Source organism: Osmerus eperlanus, chromosome 5 (genome assembly GCF_963692335.1).
Source record: "Osmerus eperlanus chromosome 5, fOsmEpe2.1, whole genome shotgun sequence".
NCBI classification, from domain to species: Eukaryota; Metazoa; Chordata; class Actinopteri; order Osmeriformes; family Osmeridae; genus Osmerus; species Osmerus eperlanus.
The window spans coordinates 17978235-17999861 of NC_085022.1; the positions used below are offsets into that span (position 1 = coordinate 17978235).

General features: G+C 39.8%; 1 protein-coding gene across 2 annotated transcripts; it reads left to right on the forward strand.

Annotated features, from left to right (window-relative positions):
- The first annotated feature begins 15729 nt into the window (after nt 1-15729).
- Nucleotides 15730-21568, forward strand: LOC134021390 (lamina-associated polypeptide 2, isoforms beta/gamma-like). 2 transcript variants are annotated; one of them, XM_062462151.1, is made up of 5 exons: nt 15800-16333; nt 16538-16655; nt 16788-16958; nt 17364-17404; nt 18467-21176. In XM_062462151.1, the coding sequence occupies exons 1-5, from the start codon at nt 16109-16111 to the stop codon at nt 20171-20173; spliced, it is 2262 nt and encodes a 753-aa protein (XP_062318135.1). In that variant the 5' UTR covers nt 15800-16108; the 3' UTR covers nt 20174-21176. The 2 variants fall into 2 exon arrangements, with proteins under 2 accessions (XP_062318137.1, XP_062318135.1); XM_062462153.1 differs by lacking the exons at nt 17364-17404; nt 18467-21176 and adding an exon at nt 21454-21568 and having other exon boundaries at nt 15730-16333.
- The last annotated feature ends 59 nt before the right edge of the window (nt 21569-21627 follow it).

Here is a 21627-nt window from a genome sequence, read left to right on the forward strand (position 1 = left end):
TGTCTGCTTTGTAGGCTGTGCATTGTGTACACAATGCACTCTTGGAAGTCGCTTTGGATAAAAGCGTCTGCTAAATGAATAAATGTACACACATTGACTTTCTGCACATTGTTTTGGACAGTAACAGTCATTCACTAATGCGAAACAAAGTATGAAAACTAACCAGGGCTAGCAGCATATAAGTAAATCATCTTACTGGATTCAACATCATACGTCTCTTGGTGAATAGAAAAAATCAAAAACTTGATTTTTAAGTGCCTTAACCTTTTGTGTTAGTTTGTAAAAGAAGGAATGCACAGCTGATAGCTGATTCCTTAATATATGGCTCAGTATTTTACAAGTATTCAGGATTCAATTCAGCAAGGGGTTCTACAGTGCCTCAAGGTAGTCAGTCAGTTATGGTGGACCTAGTTTCTGTCCCCAAACCTTTCTACAGTTTTAACTGGCCTGACCAAACACCTGGAAAAAACACCTAATTTGATTCCATTCTGTGAAGTCAACTTTTTTTCTCAATTTCCAGGCATACAGCACCATACAGTATCAGAGCCAGAAAAGCTGTTTTTGATTCATTCTAAATTTCACTCTCAACATATAACAACATTCGGTGTCCAGTTTTTCATCCTTTCTAAATGACACACTTCAAAATTCACACTTACAGAACTCTCTGGCTCTCTTTTTTTTAATATGATTCCTATTCTAAAACAACTCCTACTTTCTTGAAAAAAATTGTTTTGGTGACACCACGTTCACCTGCCCCTTTACAGCATCCAGTTAACTGTTACACAGCGTCTGTGGCTCAGGGGGTAGAGAGGGTCGTCTGTTAATCGCAAGGTTGGCGGTTCGATCCCCAACTCCTCCAAGTCCATGTGCCAAAGTATCCTTGAGCAAGACTCTGATCCCCAGGTTTCTCCCGATGGGCAGGCCGGCGCCTTGCACGGCAGCTCTGCCGCTGTCGGTATGTGTGAATGAGAGGCAAAAATTGTGAAGCGCTTTGAGTGTCGCTAAGGTAGAAAACGTGCTATATAAATGCAGTCTATTTACCATTACACCACTTCCCCATACCGTGACTTCTTACATTATAATAACCTATACCACTACATTACATAGCAATTCCTGTGTACCTGCAATGTTTTACCAAAGGTATTGCTATGTAGTTACATGGTTGTTAAACTTAGTGCAAAGTGTTGCACAACATTTACATAATTTGTGTAAGAACACACTAACAGTGCACCCATCAAAGATATTTGATAGCCTTCATTGTGAAAAAACAAATACAAATGTTAGTGTATTTGATAATGAGCATTTTATGATATAGCCAAGTCTTAAACACTTTGTAAGGGCTTCAAGGACCTTCCTTGAAAAACAGTTTTTTGAAAGTTTTTCTTTCCCTTTTAATATTTTTTTAAGTGAATTATAGACAACTTCTCTCAGTTAATTTGAGGTATACTGTACAATGTCTGTTCTACAAATCATTCACACCTACCAATCTTAACTGTCATCCTCCTTGGAATGGCCTCTTCCCCATGCCTCCCCCAGCTCTGTTCCAATCCTTTTCAACAACTTTACAATCATAGCATGGCACATTTATCCTGAAACACATGAAAATTGTTGCGCTACTTTATATATTTGGACCGTTGGACATTTGTTGGGGATTTCAATGATTCCCATGTTCTAAACCTTCTTCGCTGAGTGGATTGTAAAACAGTTTCACTGTTAATGTCAGATACACAGTTTTAAAAGATTAAACTAAACAGTGGCAACCATAGGTCCGCTAATCAAGAAGACACTAGAGTATAACTCTGTATAATTTTGCCGTGCCTCAACTAAAGCATTTTTGGAAAATGAGCAATATATTCCTGAATTACCTTTAATTCAACAAAACGTCCAATAGTGAAGACAGTCATTTGCAACACAAGTCAAATTAACAATAAGAAACATGTTTTGTTCAGAAATGCTGGTTGCTGTTGGATAAAACAGCAGAATGTGGGAAGTGTTTTTGTGCGTTTTTACAATTGGTATTGCTGTGTAGTTACATGGTAGTTATAGTCACCTTAATTTAAAGTGCTGCCCATTTTATAGTCCACTACTAGTATGTTATTCAGCTATGATTTTGCATGTTTATCTTGCCTGATCCAACATGTGAACACACACATAGCTTCAATATGCTTGCAACTGGGAATTACTTTTCTAAGACCTAACCCACCAGTATGGAGTAACATGCTTTTTTTCAACCCATGTAAATATATTAATTGTCGTAATGACTGGCATTAAACTCAAAGTTATTATTGACCGCACTAGAGAAACAATCCTGCTATGACTGTAAAGATGCCCATCATAGTCATAAAATTGAGATTCAAAGAGCACAAAGTCCACAGTCTTTGTCCTGTCTTCTTGAGGTAGGCACTGTGGTAGCTAGCTAGTAAGCATTGCTCTCCTGTTAGATATCATGGGCAGAGCATCAGGGGGCGTCTTGTTGTGGCTGCCCAGCCTGCCCTCCTCTACTGTGGGTCTCCAGCATCAGAAGGTGGGCTCCTCCTCGTACGAGTGTGAGGGAGGGAGGTTGGAGGGTTGGGTAGGCTCACTTGGTCATGGTGGCATTTTTCACACAGCATTAAAACCCACTGTGGTCTTTTATGTTCTGTGGCTTGTGGTGCCATGGCATTGCTGTCGGAATGGCCTGCTAAACTACAAGTGCTGTTAAAGCTGTTCTTAGTTCTCTGAGCTTTCCTATGTTATATTCTGACAGATTCTGTCTCATTGCTAAAGGCCTAACTTTCCTATCTCCCTCAACATTTGTAAGAAATATGATATAGAGGTTTACCCCAACGACCACACATAAACTGTTACGATAAAGGCTGACTCTGCCTGTTTGTTGGTTTATGTGAAAGGCAAATTCAATCTGTTAATGTGTGCTTTGCTTACAGTGTATAACCACAGTAAAGCCAGTTGGTCAACATGGCTTGCTGGTTCAACCACAGTGTTTGCATATGTGGGTGTAGGTGGTGTATGTGTACAAATGCATGCATCTAGTTACAGTCAGATATTTTATATCACTTTAATTGCAATTATTCAACGCTGAAAATACACAATGCGGGTATGTGCTGTTATTATCTATTATTAGCTAACTATGTAACATGATTTCACACTTTACAGACTCTAACAAAACATGGGTCTCACTATCAGTAGTTCTGAAGAGCTTGCTGTAAAAATTAAAACTGGAGTGTTTCTGTGACCATTTGGACACATAAGAAAACCTTACCTGAAATTTCCAATCTTTATAATGCACAGTTGGAGCCAAGTGTATTTTACTGACTAGAAGCTGATCCACTTACTGTAAATGAGCTTGCCTCCGACAGCTTCCTGACCAATTACTGTACAGTGAACATATATTTATTTATCCTTAGGTTATTTTAAATGGACGCCTTTCAATGTGTAGGCCTTGTTGAGCGACCTTGTCCCCACCCCCTACCCTCCCCCAGCCTGCCCTGGGACATGCGAGCAATGCTTGGCAGACAGAGACGGATGCTGAAGGCAGCTTCTGGACAGCTTTACCCTGCATGGGGAGAGGCCACCCGTCTAGAGCTCACCAGGGCACAGTGAATGGCATAGCTCTCCCGGCCTCAGTTTTCACCTCTCATCTAACTTTTCTCTGAGAAAGCACTTTGCACATTCTTTTTTGTAAAAGGATGAAGAATTGTGTAGTGTATAAGTGTGTTGGCTGTTGGTCTATTAACAATAGTGGACATACTACTATTAATAGCAGAGCTATAACCCTGTGTAAGGGCTTTTTTGTAGGGTACTTTATCAACCTCTAGCCTTCAACCTTGCTGCATTCTTGGGATGAAAATTGTGCCTTTCTGGTTTTTAACTTTTTTTGTTTTTTTGAAAGAACAAAAGGTCCTCTTACCCCAGGCAATATAGCCAGTATTTCTTCCAATATAACCAATGTTCCTCGACAAAGAAATACATGAAACTGAATTACAACTGTATCATTCACAATAACTGTAGTTCTATAAAATCATATTCAAATATAATTAGGTTAACATCCCTGTCAGATCAATAACAAGCGAATGCTTTGAAATTTGATAACATTTTCCCTAAATACAACCAATGTGTTCAATTATCCCCCTCATTGTGCTGGAGAGACACCTTGCTTATAGGCTCCAGTTAGCCTATCAAGAAGAATGGTGTTTCAGGGCATATTGAATGCTGTCACATTGTTATTATGCAGTTATAAATATAAGAGGGAAATGATCCAACTATTTTCAGTATGCGTACTGTACAAACAAATCAAAGATGTTTTGCATCTGTACTATAGAACTAGATAGAAGTTAGTGTATTTTGTACACATTCACATAATCAGGTTTAATATAATAAATCAGGTATTCTGACTTGGTTGATAAGTTGAAATTCCTGTCTGTTAGTCAGTAGTCAGTGCCTAATGAATAACTCATTGTTTACATGTTATACACTTGTTATGCATTGCCATTTTTATCATTGTCAGAGGAAGATAATCATCAGTTTTTATTAGCTTAAAAGTTTGTGTTGGCTCTAGAAGAGACTGGAGTTCAATATCCTATCTGGCACAAAGTGAAAAGACGAATCCCCACCCGCTCACCCCAAAACAATTATACTTCAATTGGAAGCATATGTTGGATTTCAATTATGTAAATGTGAAAATATGTTACTTTATAAACAGTGGGTACATTAGACATGTTATTATACATGTACACTCTGGGCACGGGATAAGATAACACAGTGTATTACAAACAAACCCTCAACACTGCTTATATTTATCCTGACAGTATTTATTTTTAACCAACTAAAACAAATAAGTTAATTTACTCACACAAACATTTTTCTCCAATCTGCTTCCTTTTGTAAAGCAGGAGCAGGAAGGCACAGCTGTGACTGTTTGTGTTGTGCTGTGCCTCAGTCCTAGTCTCCTGTCTCATCCATTCAGGCTGCTACATAAGGCTGAGCTTTCATTACCGTCCCACAAAAAAAAACGAATGCATGAGCAAGAGGGAATTAGGGTTTTTAAGTTTGTTTTTAAAGGATTGTAAATAAAGCAGCACTGATTCAGACCTCACTCCCTTTTCCCAGATGGGGATACGGTTTGTGTGGGTGGCTTTGGAAATATTGAGCCATGTTGAGTATGTTTACATGACATTGTCTCTAGGGAGAGTTGAGGCACAGATGCATAGAGGATAAAAAGAAGTGTTGCTTGTCTTTAAAGCTGCGTTTTAATGAGTGGAGCCCCTTTAAACTTAAACGACTGAATCGGTGTAATCTGTCATGGCACTTGTTTCTTGCACAGATGCTTAATCATCCTGATTCAATACTTGAATTATACTTTATTGTTTCATACAAGTTCCTAAAATGGCTTGGATTGAATTGTGTCTTAAACACACAAGTCTTGCTGGTGGATTTTCTTGGTTTTGAATTATACACTTGCCATGTTACAAAAAAACATTCCAGAAATAACAAAACGTTCGCCTTTTACTCAAGGATAAAGCTGCAGAGGTAAACTAAAGTTGCATTAACTTGAAATACAGAAACATTTTCGAAAACTGTAAGTGCCCGTCCCCACATTTATTTTCAGACACCTTCATAGCTGGTGATATCTGTTCTCAATCATGGTCTTTCCTGTAAGAGCACACCTTGGATTCAGCCCTCTCTCCTAGTAACGAACCACAGAGAGCGCAGGCCTGCTCTTGCTGCTTGGATGGGAGAGTGTGTGTGGCCAAGCATGCCTGAGGTTGCTGAGACTCTGCCTTCTCAACATTAATAAGGACTTCCTTCCTACCAGACAGAGTCAAACACCTGATCACTTACTGAAAAGGACATGCCCACGCACCCCTCAGAGCTGGCTGCCTCTCACAATGTCTATTAAGGTCACCACTCTAAGCTTCAGGTGTCCAATGCATTTCAATGGTCAAAAAGGCATATTGTGTCATGCTTTTATATATAAATAAGCATATATGTACTGTATTCTGCAAGTGTACAGCATTAGAAATGATCATTTCTCCAATAATAGAAACAACATTTGGCTTCATATTTAAAAACCTCCAGCCAGAATACACTAAGTGAAATATGCAATTTAATGATGTGCATAACTTTGTATTTTTCCTCCTTCAATATCAGAATTTGAAATGGGTTTTTCATAATTGAATTAGAGTGGTTAGTAACAACCGATTGAAGAATACATCCACAGAGAGTTTTCAGATCAAATGTCATCAAAGATTCCATTGCCAGGTAGACAAATAACTTTCATGTCCGTCGTACAAGAAATCACCCAATTCATAGAGTTGTGGACTTCATAGTTGGACTGAGGCTCAGTGAAAATACTTTGATAGTTTGTTCCCACCAGGGGTAACCCTAGTATGTGAGGTTGATATGAATGGTACTGTGGTTCACTGGTTCTGTTTAGAGAACCAACTAATTTATCCCATTATGTTTTTTCCCCAAAGAAATGTTTGTTCCCTCATTGCACAAATTAGGCAGAATAGTTGCCATTCCACAGCATTACAGTTTTTCGGTGCAGGTTTTCCACAGTGCACGTTTGGTTAAATCCTGTCAGTTGCAGTCTTTGCAACTTTCTATCATGTTCTCAGCTCTTCTCTTTGATTAGAGTAAAACACTGGTGGTCTACTGCCACAGTGTTTTCTTTACCTGGGCCCATAACTCATACACACAAACACTTCGGTCCTAAATTACCTGTTCATCACGCAGTGACAGGAGAAGTGATTCTGGACCCTTGGTGGGCCAGGTGTCCAGATTAGGACAGCTATTCCCTGCCAGAGGTTGTTGGCATGACAACTCGCGACCATGGAAAGTTCTGGAATCTGTCACTGCTGGCAGAGTGCTGCTGTGTGGGACTGGTGTTGGCTTTGCCTACAGCTGTTTCTTTACAGATATACTGAACGCCAGCAAAGGGTAGCAGCCAAAATCAGCCTAGCAAGCATTGAGACTGGCCACACACAGGCCATTTAGACATACATACAACCATGTTAGGACAAACAGATACACAGAAATACTGTTAATATGCTCTCTTAAGCTAAATTAAACAATAATAAGCATGGCCAGAATAAGACAACAGTTCATAGAGCACTCATTTTGCTTGAAGGGTGAAAATCATAATCCAGTATGTTGTAGCTTGCAACATGGATTGCTGTATGTGAATTTGGTAAGGACCACGTTTGGAGACGCTTGCACAATCCTACTATGTCTCTAGGGAAGAAGATACCACTGTAATGATGAAGTGAGCTTGAAACCCTTGATTGAGGTACCTTTGAAGGATGTGGCAAAGAGTAACCCATCTCAGGAAATGGATAAACGCAGGAAAATAAATGTATAAAAAAGAAACGGATCTTTGGTTTTTCTTGTGTGGTTTATGGAAGAAAAAAAAGAAATAGTGCAGAATTATTGTGAGGTGTTTGTTTGATAATTTATAACTTTCCGGTAAATGCGTTAAGTGGCTGCGGAAATGAACATTTATTTAAATCTATTTTGGTGGTGAGGTTCACTGTATGTATTGGAACCAGGGTAATTTTTCTGCACTTGAACAGTGTTTTTTGGTTAATGAGTATGAGAACTTTGCGGCTTGACTCAGAGTTCAGATTGTTTAAGGTTTAAGGTTTTGCGGCTGGCATTTGCCGTGCGGCTGGTATAATTGGTCAAACTGGTGATGGATGGCCCGGAACAATGTATGGAAGAAGCATTATATTACTACAGCATGTGCAGAAATGAATGGAAGCCTAGATGAGCAGATGGATGGATGCCTTTATGGCTTCTAGTGAGCAGAAGGTTGATAACACCATGAGCCATGTGCATGTTCCCCATAACAGCAAGTAGGTTTTCAGCTCTGCGGAAACATCCTGCAGTGTTAACAGTCTAATAGCCTGTTGAGATGAAGTATGACCCGACAGGCTGAAAGGCTTCCTCTGCTCTGTCCCTCTTCACTGTGCAGAGAGTGGGTGGATACTTTTAGTCGCAGTCAAAACAAGCATTATTCAAATTAGCTCTGTTCGATGACAGCCTCGGACATATTGAACGCTCAACTGTATTTTATTGCCAAAGTCACCCCATAGGGATTTATTACAAAATACTGCTGAGTTTCTGAAGATACAGAGAAACTTTAATTGACATGTTGTATGGACAACCTCCTCAAGGCACTCCTATTTCCATTCAGTAAATAGACTTGTTATGCTGCTACCATGTTGTGAGTTAAAGTAAATTAGGTCTAAAGAAAGGTGACAACAGTTCTCCCTCCTAGTTTACATCAATGCACCACACTGAGGCTGACAAGCTGCTGAAAAATAAGGGTGACTCAAATTTCACCCTCAAAAGAATGTGCTGGGGCCATGAGTAACTTTGCGGTCCGCCTTGGCATGTTTGGTCTGGCACTTCAGAACTATCATGTAGTGTGCCATTGAGGACCTGGGGCATGTACACCAAAGAAAAGTGCTTAGGGCGTTCCTGCTTTTGGATTGCAAAATGTTATGCCAAAATCTAATAGTAGCACTATAATCAGTCTTACCCCCAGCATTAGCACCAGGTCAGTTTCTATGGGGTGGGTGGTTGAATTTGGTGTTACAGTTATTGCTTGATGCTATAGCATAACCACCTGGTAGATTGGCATTACAAACACCTTGTTGAAGTACTGCATGGATGGCCTTCAGATTGGCACTCCCTTTAAATGATGGGAAAATTAAAGGGGTTTCAAATATCAGTCCCTAATTTGTGTATTGATAGGTAGTTGAAAGCCTTTTGTAGTTTAAAATTAGCCTAATGTAAATTTGATGGCTGTTAACAGGGAAATTATTATTGATGTTGGATGACGTTGTTTCATAAAATGCCAATACATCCGCTGGCAATTCACCAAACAACACTCCAGGTTTCTGTATTTGGGCCTTATGGTTTTGTCATTAAACTCCAGTCAGAAAATGTAATGTGTCCGTCTCTTTTATCAAAACCATAAGTATTGGAGGTAGCAAGCCAAAGCAGGCATTGAGGTATGGTTCAGTTACATAGAGAAATAAATTCAGGGTTCCCAAAAGAGACAAAAAGAACATGAAGACAATTTGGTCAAAGCACCTGAACTCTTAGGGTGTATTCAATGTCACCCCCATTGGCATGTAGTGCCCTCCCAAACTGTGTAGAGTGTCTTTTTGCTATTGCACCTGTGCTGAATTTGCAGGAAAACCCCCATACTGCCCTGAAGGGAAGAGTCGGTCAATTAGAGCAGGGGGCGATCTATGGTCAATCAAACACCTAGTATTCATTCTCACTGTGAATTAATTAAAATTGATATCCACAGCAAGGCCAATATTTTTAGTTCTGCCACTAAAGGTCGGCGATTTATCATTCAAACATCCTAGGGTTTTATGTGTAGGTACTTTTGGACCTCAAGTCCTGTAGGTTTGATGCTTAGCCAGGGACAATATTGCAGCCTTGCCAAGAGTCCAAGCTGTGAACGCTTGTCTGAGAGTTACCGTAAATCCTTCTGCCTGCACCACTAAGAACCTCAGAAAACCACAGCCCTGCCTTTTCCCACCCCTGTGGTCCTTAACAGGTAGCCACTGAGACTCCTCAAATGATGATATTCTTGTGTGAGAGAGCAATGCAAGGACAGTTGCAGATAAAACTCTTACATGTGGCCCCTAGTTTTTCGAAAGAGATTATGGTCAGATTCCATTAAATCCATTTCTCTCGAGTTAAATCTGTTTGATTAGGGGTGATGATGATGAACCAGTGATTGATTAATTTATTATCTAATTTAATGATCTATGAATGCTTATTGACTAACAATTAATATATTTAGCATGGCAGTGGCTTAAATTCATAAGCAAACATTTTATTTGAGCCATATATGACCATATTCAATAAAGATTCAGAACTATTGTGCCATAGACAAATGGTCCATTAGTCTGATATTTGACATTTTCTATCGAAGTGTTTCCTTAAATTGCAGATCTACTTGTTCAACCTGCTCTTTTAATTACAAAACATTTGAATGGTATGTAGCCATCTTATCCAAATCATAATAAACCACATTTTCTACCTTTGAACAGTATCAAAGATTCAAAGAAGACTTCACTTGATTCCTATGGATATATGAAATGCAAAATAAGATACAAAACAACTTGGCTGATCAAGGATACTGAGATGTGCCAGAGTGCCATGGTTCAATACTGCCCCCAACAGGAATTCTCAGCAAGGTCTTGAGGATCACAGACATTGGCTCTCAACTCCTTCTGGGACGAGGAGGGGGTTGATTGAGAGGGGTGAAGGAGACAACACACCCTAGCTGTGTGTGTAACTACACAGTAAGTCCTTTTGCTAGCTGCCTTGCCGTAGGCGACCGCAGGATTGCAGTGTTTGCTTAAAAGCCAGTGCATAAGAGAACGGCAGACCACCGGGAGTTGCCACCCGTCGGGTCCTGGCCAGGATCTGGGGCTCATCTTTGTTGAAAATGGCTGTGGAACCTGCCACATCGCACTGCGCCGAACTATATTTAGCCACAAACTGAAAAACGTGTTCATTCTTAAAAAGCTGTTTAGGTTTTTCATTGAGAAGGGGGGGTGATTTGCAAAGGGTGATATACGTTATTCTCTTAAATCACCTGTAGTGACATGATTGTCATTAAGCTTGCTCTCTAGTCACGTACAATGTGTATATCAGAAGAGAACATTCACAGTGACGTTAATTGTAACCTGTAGTGGCTTCCTTCTCCAGACCATCACCTTCTATACATCCTGTCTTACATCACACAAAGATGAGTGGTTCATGTAACATGTATCAAGAGCAAGTAGAATGAACTTTGTACTGGGGAAAGTTGGAAACAATTTTAGCCTTGATATCAGGTGGGTTGCCACTTTGATTCCACTTGGGCTCCTGACTTTGCACCACCGAAGACAAAATCAGATTTATAAAGGAGGAACAATCTTCTGCCCATTGTCACAACCTACAGTAACTTGGAATCAATGTCAGTTTTCACTATTACGCCCCTAATTAAATATCAAACATAGAATAAATTAAAGTACCAACATACTGTATTTCTATGGCATTAATTTCCGACAATAATTGTAAGAGGATGTTAAAGTGTACCATGTGTGCCGTTCTCATTTGCCCGTCATACAGAATGTGCATGGAACAATCTGTCTTTTCATGCCCATGGTTTGGTTCAGTGGGTGGTAAGAGTACCACTGTGACTAGGGATAAGAGAGCTGGGAGCTCTTTCCAAGGTGAGTACCTGATGGGAGATGACTATACAGACACCGCCATTACTTTAAGTGCTACAGTGTCAGCTAACCCGACACTGGCACAAGGAATACTTCATGCCAGATGGAAGCAGCTGTCTTTGAAGTCTTAACAAGCAGACATAGAGAAACAAGCCTTTATTCAGGGTTGAGAACAGGGAAAAAAACGATAACTTAGCAAGGTTACCCCAAAGTGTATGTTAAATCCCACATAGGAAAGGAAGGGATAAAGAAGATGGAAGGGGTGGGGAAGGGCAAACATCCAAAGTGGATAAAAAAACCAGTTTGGATGTTGCTGACTGTAATTTTTTATTGCGTTCAAAATAGGCAGGAATATAAAACAAAGCAGCGGTTGTCATGCTAAAGGGTCCTGCTGCTTAAGAGGTGTCAAATTATTGTACCTCAGCTGGATATATCGGTTTTAAGAGCCAGGGGGTGAGAAAAGATCCAAACCCAGTAGACTTTGGCACGTCTGTTTTCTACCATTGGCATGGATGAACAACTCGAAGCTTCTGAGCATTGATAGAGCTCCGTGCATTAGCATAAGGCATCACCAATTTATTTTTACAATAACAAGTTATTAGAAGAACCGTAAACATATCAACATATTTGATGCACCTCCAAATTCCCTGAAAAAACATTTTGAGTAAGGGGCTGAAGGACCCACCCTAACAGAGATGGAATGAAAGTTTTTTGATGGAAGAAAAAAACCCAGAATATCAGAAAAGCGCTAAGATTGTTTCACAAAGTACATTATTTGTGTCTGGGACAATTACTGTGCTTTAGACCATTCATGTAAAAGGCTAAGAGACCAGGTGTTGATTTTATATTCAAAGGCTGATTATACCCATAGGTGGACCAAACATGAGAACATGGACAGAGTGCAGTATGAAGAGGTATCAACATGGCACAGAAAACCTGTCAAAAAGATAAGCAATGATCTTTTAACAAAGGCACCCAAAACAAGACTCCTATTGTAAGCTATGGTTTGACCACGCTCCATTTTTTTCTCCTTCCTTAATTGAAAATTGAGCAGAAGTTCTGCCAAAAATTACAGTGAAAAGCTAAAAACATTTAGGTGTTGGCATGTCCCTCATTCTGGCACTTCTGACTTGTGAGTGCTTGTGAGGTTCTGCTGAATGTCTGCTTTTGATTTATTAGGTAGGGTTAACGACGAGGCTCCAGGACGACGACCTGCCTGAGTGGAAGGATGGTGATCTCAGAACTGGAGGCATCCAGGAGAACAAGGGAATGGGCAGAGGCCATGCCTGTGCCACCAATACATCACATGGGGCTTTTGAGAAGTCTGGCTTTTCCAGTGCCTGTATGGTTGCTGTGTTCAACCATGCGCAGAGAAAAACTGAGCTGAGGCAGGCCTGCTAAGGGCCATGGCCAAGTTAAGCACGGAAATATTTCTTTCCTGTTAACTCAAGAGTCTGGCAGTCACCTGTAAGGTTACCCTCTCAGTTCATCCACAGTCACTCAGTTCACTCACGTCAGTCAGCTTTCATCATCCATGGAATACAACATTTATGCCTTAAGAAATTCATTAGAAACTTATGTGTTTCCCCATGTGCTAGTAAAGTAGTTCAGGTAGGTTGCTTTGGGCTTGGTTGTCTTTGTCTCTGCTCGGGGACAGTGGATAGATTTCTGTTTGAGCAACGGCGGTGAATGTGTTTGGCACACAGTAACTTATTGGCACTGGCTATGCTTAGCTTTGCACCAAGGGTCCATGATATCTTGCATTGCTGAAAAGATTAAGGATCTACAGCAGGGGTCCCCAAACTTTTTTCTGCGAGGGCCAGATAATTTTCCTTTCTTTAATGTGGGGCCGGGTCGGTCTGTAACAGAAGGGCCAGAGTAACTACCAGTATTATTGTGGAGATTTTATTATGATTTAAAATGTATTTATTATGCTAGATTAGTTTATTATTTTGTTATGCACCATACATCCGTACATATCAAGGGGTATATAGCCTATTAAAAGAGCATTATTACTATCGTAATTACCTTTTTTCATATTCATTGCTATTGAAATCAAAACATTTCCTTACGTATGAATATCAATCAGTGTGAACTTTTTTTTTTTTTTTTTTTTTTTTTTATAAAACATTTATTTTTTATGTCTCTGGCATTGTTCAGAGGGCCGGTCCAAATGCGTGGGCGGGCCGTATTCGGCCCGCGGTCCGTAGTTGGGGACCCCTGATCTACAGCATCGAAATCACTGGTCTGGTCATTTTAAGTCCATGCCATTGGCAGCAGTTTTAAAAAACAGTATTAGGTTGGCATTGATCTCTAGCGCTAATTCGATATGACTATATTACATGTTGAGAAGTTGTTGGGTCAAAGTAAAGTTTTCCTCTAAATTGCCAAAAATTGTATCCCAAGGGCGGCCTTAGGAAAGTTTTTTGTTTTTACATCACTCAAGACGTGAAAGTGAGCTTACAGTAAAAACCTGTCTGAAACCCAGTGAAGACATGAGCTGTGTTTTCTGTCTTCAATAGCCAAACAAAATATCAAAAGCTCAAATCATAATAATAATGCAAATACTTAACTGGTGGCACTAAAGGGTGTGTGGTGTGCCAAATGGGCATTAGCAGGGGCCAGAAGGGGAGTCTCAGTTTTCTGCAGAGAAATGCCTACAACTAAGTGTGTGTGTCCTTTAAGTAGGGTTTGGATTGTCAACTAATGAAAATATACTGTGTGAGCACTACTGAATGGTTGTTCCTAGGCCAGGACACACAAATCTCTTCAGGCTGTGAAAGCTGCGTGTCCGCATCCTACACTCTCTCTGGCACAGGAAACTGCAGAAGGTCTGATCTTAATTAGTTTGGCAGTTATGAATAACATCCTTTGAGGATTAGAGATTGTTGTTTTTGGTTTGTGTAGGTAAAATATCCCACCAGTTTAGTACAGTGTTGAAACACCCACATTGACATGAATATTCAAAAAGAGGCCCATTAAATCACAATGATGAATTGATCTTCCAGAAATAATGACAAAAACATCACTGGAAGTCCACTGTAACATGGTACTCTCTGCCAGTTAAGATTAAAATCTTAAGAGATGCTGGTAGATATTATTTATATTATACAGTTTGTATATAGACTATAATAGGTTAAGTTAACATTGAAGAGCCCGATATAACAATAAACGTTCATGCATATACAGTTGGCTTTGCATCGTGTGTCAGCGTGATTCTTAAATTTCATTCTCAAATAATTACAAAGTCCACTTTGATCATTTTTCAGAGGGCATGACTGTTATTCTTAAAGAGGCACTTTTTATGATTCTTGGCTGATGGTGTATTTTCTGTGTAAATTACATACAAAGAAACCTTAAGAGGTGTTTCTCAAGGGCTCAACAGTTTTACGCTTACACCTCATTGGCCCACCATGGAAAACATGAACTGTACTTCAAGTACTATGTTTAGTGTGGTTTGAGGCTGAGGTGGTGGTATCCATTGCTTGGTTTATACAGCAGCATCTCAGAAAGCCTCAAAGAGGTCTGGGGACAGGTAGAGGGGCTGTGCCACCTCAAACCACAACCACCATGGCAATTTAGGGCACTCGCCGCATAATACTTGCCTAGCTTGCCCAAAGATCCGAGCAAGAATCACGGGGACATCTATTCAACTGTGCCATTTCTCAAGGAAAGGTTAAGCTTAAACATATGCTGTGACATCACATACATTCCAAGCCATGTAATATATTTGTGCATGTATTCTTTCATGTATCTGATGAAAGACTTCCATGTCTTAAATGTTTAGAAGAGGGTATACTGCCATCTCAGGATGTTACATTTAATCAATAAATGTATCTATCCTTGCTGAGTATGTCATAGACACTTACGTAATAGTTTTAAATATATTTCAATACATATTTATGATGAGTCCAACACACAGTATGTTATATGTAAGCTGACCCTTGTTATAGTTCATTCAACAATGTTGAATTAAAACACTGAAACAAACATGTTGAGACAATGTTACTCAACCATATAGAATAACATGATCCATGATGGGGATTTTAGTTGCTTTTTTGTAAAATAAAGTGCATATTTGCATGTTTAATAGAGTCATTATTAAAATGTAATAGGATTTAGGATGTAGATTTTGCAATTAGGACCACCAACTCCACACTTCCACAGCAGCTATGGTAGATTAACACTGCCATCTTCTGATACGAGTTCAGAATAGTTATAACTGGTGACATGAAATACTTTAAAATGTCAATAAAAACAACATTCACATATGATAGGCCTAGAATATGATTTGCTGGTTGCTTAATGAAGCCAGATTTGATTTGCAGAATATTGAATGAAATATATAATACTAAGTGAGTTGTTTATTCACGTTATTGTCTGTCTTTTCCAATATGAAATAAAACACGGTTTTATTTTGAGTAGATCTGGTTTTGCCAGAAATATCTACCGGGGGGTCTTTGAGTCTCAAAGTTTGAGGCGGGCCCTAACGTTCCATTCAGAACAAACCAATCAGCCCCGAGTTTCTTGGCAGACTGCGTCCAATACGGCGCTTCCTTATTGTAGAGTTGCATGTTCCGTCCGCGGACCACTGGGTACGGATGCTAGATAACTAGCTTAAAAATTACTTAATTACTTTCAAATGCCACTACAATTGTTTAAATGAAACAAACCATGATTGTGCTTATTTATTTCAGTTAAACAGTCGTAACTTTAGGTTGACTGTTGATTTAAGTATCCGGTGGATAGCATAATATTAAATATAGTTGGCTAACTAAATAGCACTACAGTAGCTGGCTCCCTAAATCTACTTTTCCGTAAGTCTCTGTTTGGCAAAAACCTTTCATTAACACGTTTTCGGTATGGCAGAATTCCTTGAAGATCCGTCAGTTCTAACCAAGGATAAGCTGAAAAGTGAGCTTATGGCCAACAATGTGTCCCTTCCTAGTGAAGACCATAGAAAAGACGTCTATGTCCAGTTGTATCTGAAAACGTTGACCGTATTGAACAAAAAGAGTTCACCACCAGACACATTTTCTAGTGACGAAGAACTGCCGGTGGTCTCCAACAAAAGTCGACCAGGGAGGGTGAGTTCGTTTTACCCCGAAATGCATTTAAGTAGTTTTAAATTAGAAGACATTGTTTATAAAAATGTCAACCGGCCTTTCCATTTAAAGCAAATGTTTGGTGCAAGGTTCACTTTGGCATTCAGTAGCTAGTATAACATCTGTATACAAATACACTTTTGCTGTAAATAAATGATCACATTCACCCCCATAATGCATTTACAGAAAGCAACAAGAAAGACTGACAAGCCTGCCCCTGAAGAGGTAGATGTCACAGATCTGACGGATGAAGGCTTGAAAGACCAGCTGATGAAGCATGGGATAGATGCTGGACCCATTGTAGGTGAGTCAAGAGGGAAAATATTCCAGTCGTATTAGGTCATCTGTGTGAGAGAATAGTATTGTCATCCAATAGCATTATGCTTTCATTTTTTCCAAGGAAATATGTACCCTCTTAAACTCCTTCTCCCCTCAGCCTCCACCCGGAAAGTTTATGAGAAGAAACTAACAAAGCTGCTGGACCAGTCTGCAGTTGAGATGACACCCAGCCTACCTGAGACTGCTAGTGCACTTACAGAGGCATCCAAAGCTGACAGTCCTCAGAATGGCAACACACAATCAGACCATTACAGTGACAAGGAAGATGGTAAGCTCAGACCATAGATCGACATACACCAACAATTAGATGTACCCGATAAACGTGTTCTGTAGTGTGGCTTTACGTATTCAGAATACAAATTATGAGTAACTGTATTCCGTTACAGTTACAATTTAAATAGTTGGTATTTAGAATACAGTTACATTGTTGAAATCAATGGATTACATGACGGTACTTATGTTTCACAAGTTTATTCACTCTCTGAATAAATGAAGGCAACTCCATACATTTCCCAGAAGCCCCAATATGAAAACGAAAAAATTAGCTATTTTCGTGATCAGTCACAAACAGAGCCATGACAGGAATGCGTTTCTATCTTGGAAATTCAAAAAGCATTTCACTTTAAAGAAAGAGAAGGGAGAACGAAATATAATTGTGCAAACCTCCTTTCAGCGTCCAAAGACTCCACCTCCAACCTGCAGAAGCATCTTAAAGTAAGTTTTTTATTTTATAGGCCAGGGGTAGTCGTCTTCTGTAGTTTTACTGGTTACCTTGCTATTTTATAGTTGTATCAGGTAGCCTGGCGTACCTGCTTAGTTGACGTGTGACTATACATTATCCTGGATGTGCTGATTTACTAGCCCCAGAGCAGTTGACAAGCCCTGTTTGACATGCTAGCTAATGTTAGCCAAAATTAGCTTGTGGTTGGCAGTTAGATTTTTGTAGTATGCAGTTCAATGTGCAGTTAGTGCAGTTACTTACATTTAGCCTACTGTCTTCAGTTAGGCTACTGTCTTATATTTCCTTACATTCCAAGTCCTCCAGTGTATGAAATATGTAGGCCATGATGTGATAACATGGTATGTTGAATAGCCTAGTCAGGGGTGTCAAACATTCGGCCCGCCAGGGAGTCCAGCTTGGCCCGTTGGATGTCTTTGCTAAGTTTGAAAATTACAGAAAGACATAAATCGCATTTCTATAAAAATAACTGCTATTCCGAATCCAAATGTCTATTAAGAATATCCAAGTTTATGAGTTGAAACGTTTAGTAATTTTTTTTAATCGATCCAGTAATTGCTTCAAAAACAGCGTAAATGCGATGTCTGCTCCGGAGGCAGAAGCGCTTATTGCCACAGGCAGCAGCGCTCGCTGCTTGCTTTGCGACGCCAGGCAGATAAACAGTGGGCTGATGTCTGAGTTTTTGGTCTTTATGTTTCTAGTTTAATGTAGAAAGACCTTAAAATAGGGTTTATCATCAAAAACCTTCACCAATAATTTAAACATCAAGAAATATTGTTGTTACTTACCACTCAAAGTGGGCAGTATGTGGCCCCTTACCTAAAATGAGTTTGACACCCCTGGCCTAGGTGGTAGTAGACTTTACACATTACATTTAAACAGATGATTATTATGAGGATGTGTAGTGATTACTGTGAAGTGTAATGTCACCATCAGCACCTCTAGGACGTTGTATTTACAATAGTCCTCTTTATTCTTCCCATCATAAAACAATTTCAGTGTTCAATTTGTGCTCTTTCTGTCTTTCTTTATTTTAGAGGAAGCATTCCAGTGTCTTGCAAAGAGCAGAAATGGCATCAGATGATGGTGGTGAACAAAGTGCCATGCCCACCACACCTCCTCTCAAACAAGCAACACTCAGCACCTCAGCAATCACCAAAATGAAAGTAAACTCCTTGGTTCTTAAGTTCATAATTGCAGATGTGCAGCCCTTTTCATTAGTGGAGAGTGCCCCATTCCGTGAGATGATTGAAGGAATTAGTGGGGGTAGGACACCCATGTGCAGAAAAACATTGATGCTGCGCATTGAAAGGGGATATCAAAATATGAAGGAGGCACTTACTGAAACTCTTCAGGATGTTCAAACCGTGTGCACAACAGCAGACATATGGACGTCTCATCATGGGAGTTTCATGGGAATCACGTGTCACTGGATCGAGCCAGAGACATTAGATCGAAAGTCTGCTGCCTTGGCATGTGAAAGGATATGGGGCCGCCACACCCATGATGTCATTGCTGCGAAAATTAGTCAGATTCATGCAGAATTCCAGATCCAAGGCAAAGTCAGTGCCACAGTCACTGACAATGGTAGCAATTTCGTTAAGGTATTCAATGAATATGGAGGGTGTGAAATGGATGATGAGATGGATAGCACAGATGATGTGCAGTTTGCTGATGTCTCTGCAGTTCTTCAGGAGGAGCAAGAGGAAGAGGAGCTTAACTTTTTTTTGCCACCTCACCATCGATGTGCCGCGCATACTTTGAATCTTGTTGCCACGACTGATCTTGACAAAGTTGCCTCACAGGGTGTTTCTCGAAAATTATACAGAAGTGCAATGTCAAAATGTGCTGCAATCTGGAATAAGGCTCATCGCTCATCGGGTTCTGTTGATGCAATTGAGGAAATTGCCCAAATGAGATGTTTGGTACCTTCAGTGACTAGGTGGAGCTCAGAGTATCATGCAATCGAGAAGTTAATGAGTCTCACTGAGAGTCATCTTAAGGGAATCTGTGACCAGCTTAAAGTGGCCAAACTGCATACTCAAGAGACAATGTTTCTAAAAGAGTACACAGCCATTCTGAAACCTCTTGCCTACTCAATCAAGCTGCTCCAGGGAGAAAAGAACTGTTACTTTGGATACATAGTTCCCACCATTCTCAGCCTAAAAGCCAAGTTAGCTGAAAAGTTGACCCAAGTACAGTTCTCAACCCACATCCTCTTAGCTGTTATTAAAGCCGTTGACACTCGATTTGGGCAAGTGTTGGCCTCCCATGAGGCAAGGATGGCGGCTTCCACCATCCCAAGGTTTCGACTGTGGTGGCTTGCTGATGAAGAGAGGGGAGCCATGAAAACAGCAATGGTCCAAGAGATTCGTCTTCTACATATAGAGCCTTCTGAGGATTCCGGCACCACTGGAAATGCCGCAGTTGGAGGTAATCCAGAAGATGATGACAACTTCTTCACTTTTGAGACAGCACAGATGACAAGTTCATCAGTGGAGGAAGAGGTGCAGAGGTATCTCCAGGATCCAGACAAGTCATTGGCTTCATTGAAGAGGTATCCAATGATCAGAGCCCTCTTCTTAAAGTACAATACTACTCTGCCATCGAGTGCTTCTGTCGAGCGGCTTTTTAGCCAGGGAGGACTTATTTTCACTCCACATTGTAACAAAATGACAGATAAGCACTTTAAGCAGGCTCTCCTGCTGCGATACAACCGACTTTACTGGAGTGTTGACATGTAGACTAGGTGGGTCAAATATGTAGGTAGGTGGCTCAAAACATATTGGTCTTTAAGTTCACAGGCATTCAACCAATTGTTGTCTTTTTCTCACCTTACATTCATATAAAATCAACCCCTTACATTCTTACTGCAAATGTTTGCAAAAAAGTTTTGCATGTTATGTTCAACTTTGACATTTTGGATAGGTTTTTGCTGCTAGCCTTTGTTGTTACATTACCAAGAAGTAATGTTGTTTTTTCAATATAATTTTTTTTTCATGTGGGTAAAATTATATTTGGTGGCGTAGTTTAAAAAATATATATATATATTTTGCCATCATCACATTCAATTTGAGTTTCTGTTTTATTTTGATGGACCGTTATTAGTGTGTCATTCTTAATGAAAGAACATTAAACATGAATTCCTTTTAACTGATTTAACTACTTGTACGCTTGTACTACTTGTACTTGCTGTAAATTATATCATTGTTGCTTGCTTTCCTATAGGTGCACTCTTGCACTTTTGAGGTTCATGTTGTTTAACTTGTAATTTGTTTAACTACATGCTTTTATCTTTCTTCCTATTAGCACTTTGCTTTTCACAATGTGTGCTTCATGTTTTGGCTACCCGCAATGTTTTTGGGGCTATCTCATTGTTTATGATCATTGACCCATGCACTTTTTGCAAAGCTCTCTCTTGGAAGTCGCTTTGGATAAAAGCGTCTGCTAAATGAATAAATGTAAATGTGATTATAGTCAGCTGTAACAATCAGTTTCATGTCATCCTATTATGTTTTCATCCTGTAAAATCAGGAAAAGGGTAAGGGAAAATGCAGGTTTCCTTCTGGTACTTTTTATTTTAAGTTGACAAGTTCCAACACCTATGCACTGAGTCGCTCAGTGAAAAGAAATTATTAATGTAATGGCACATTCTGTACAGAAACAGAATATTTTATGTTTGTCTATTTTCCCACTTTTAACAGCTGAGTAAATAAAGAAACTCAAAAGAGAAAATTGGTAAATTCTTCTGTTTTTTTAACCAACCATCTTTTGCATAAACATACCCTTATAGTCTTTGTTCCTCTACAGCAAATCACAAGATATTGCACTTTCACGGAGACTTGGGCCTAACACGTTCAACCAGTTGGAACAGAAGAACACACCAGAATAGGCCTGTTTAGTAAGCAGGATTTGATGGCCGCATTCCTACACTTATAAAAGTTTTGAAAGTATCCTTCCCAAAACTGTGTATAATTGTATCTGGATTTTGCCTTAATTATTCATTTGAATACCTATTTGTCAGAGGAGATAGCAGTTCCTGAGACAGAGCCTGTTCCTATTGTGGAGAAGCCTGTAAGAAGAAGAGGCAAGACCCCTGTCTCTGTTCGGACCAGTAGTGGATGACACAATAAGGTTAGGGTATTTCCGACACTACTTGATCAAGATTCTGACAAATGGCCCCCTCGAAAGTGTTTTC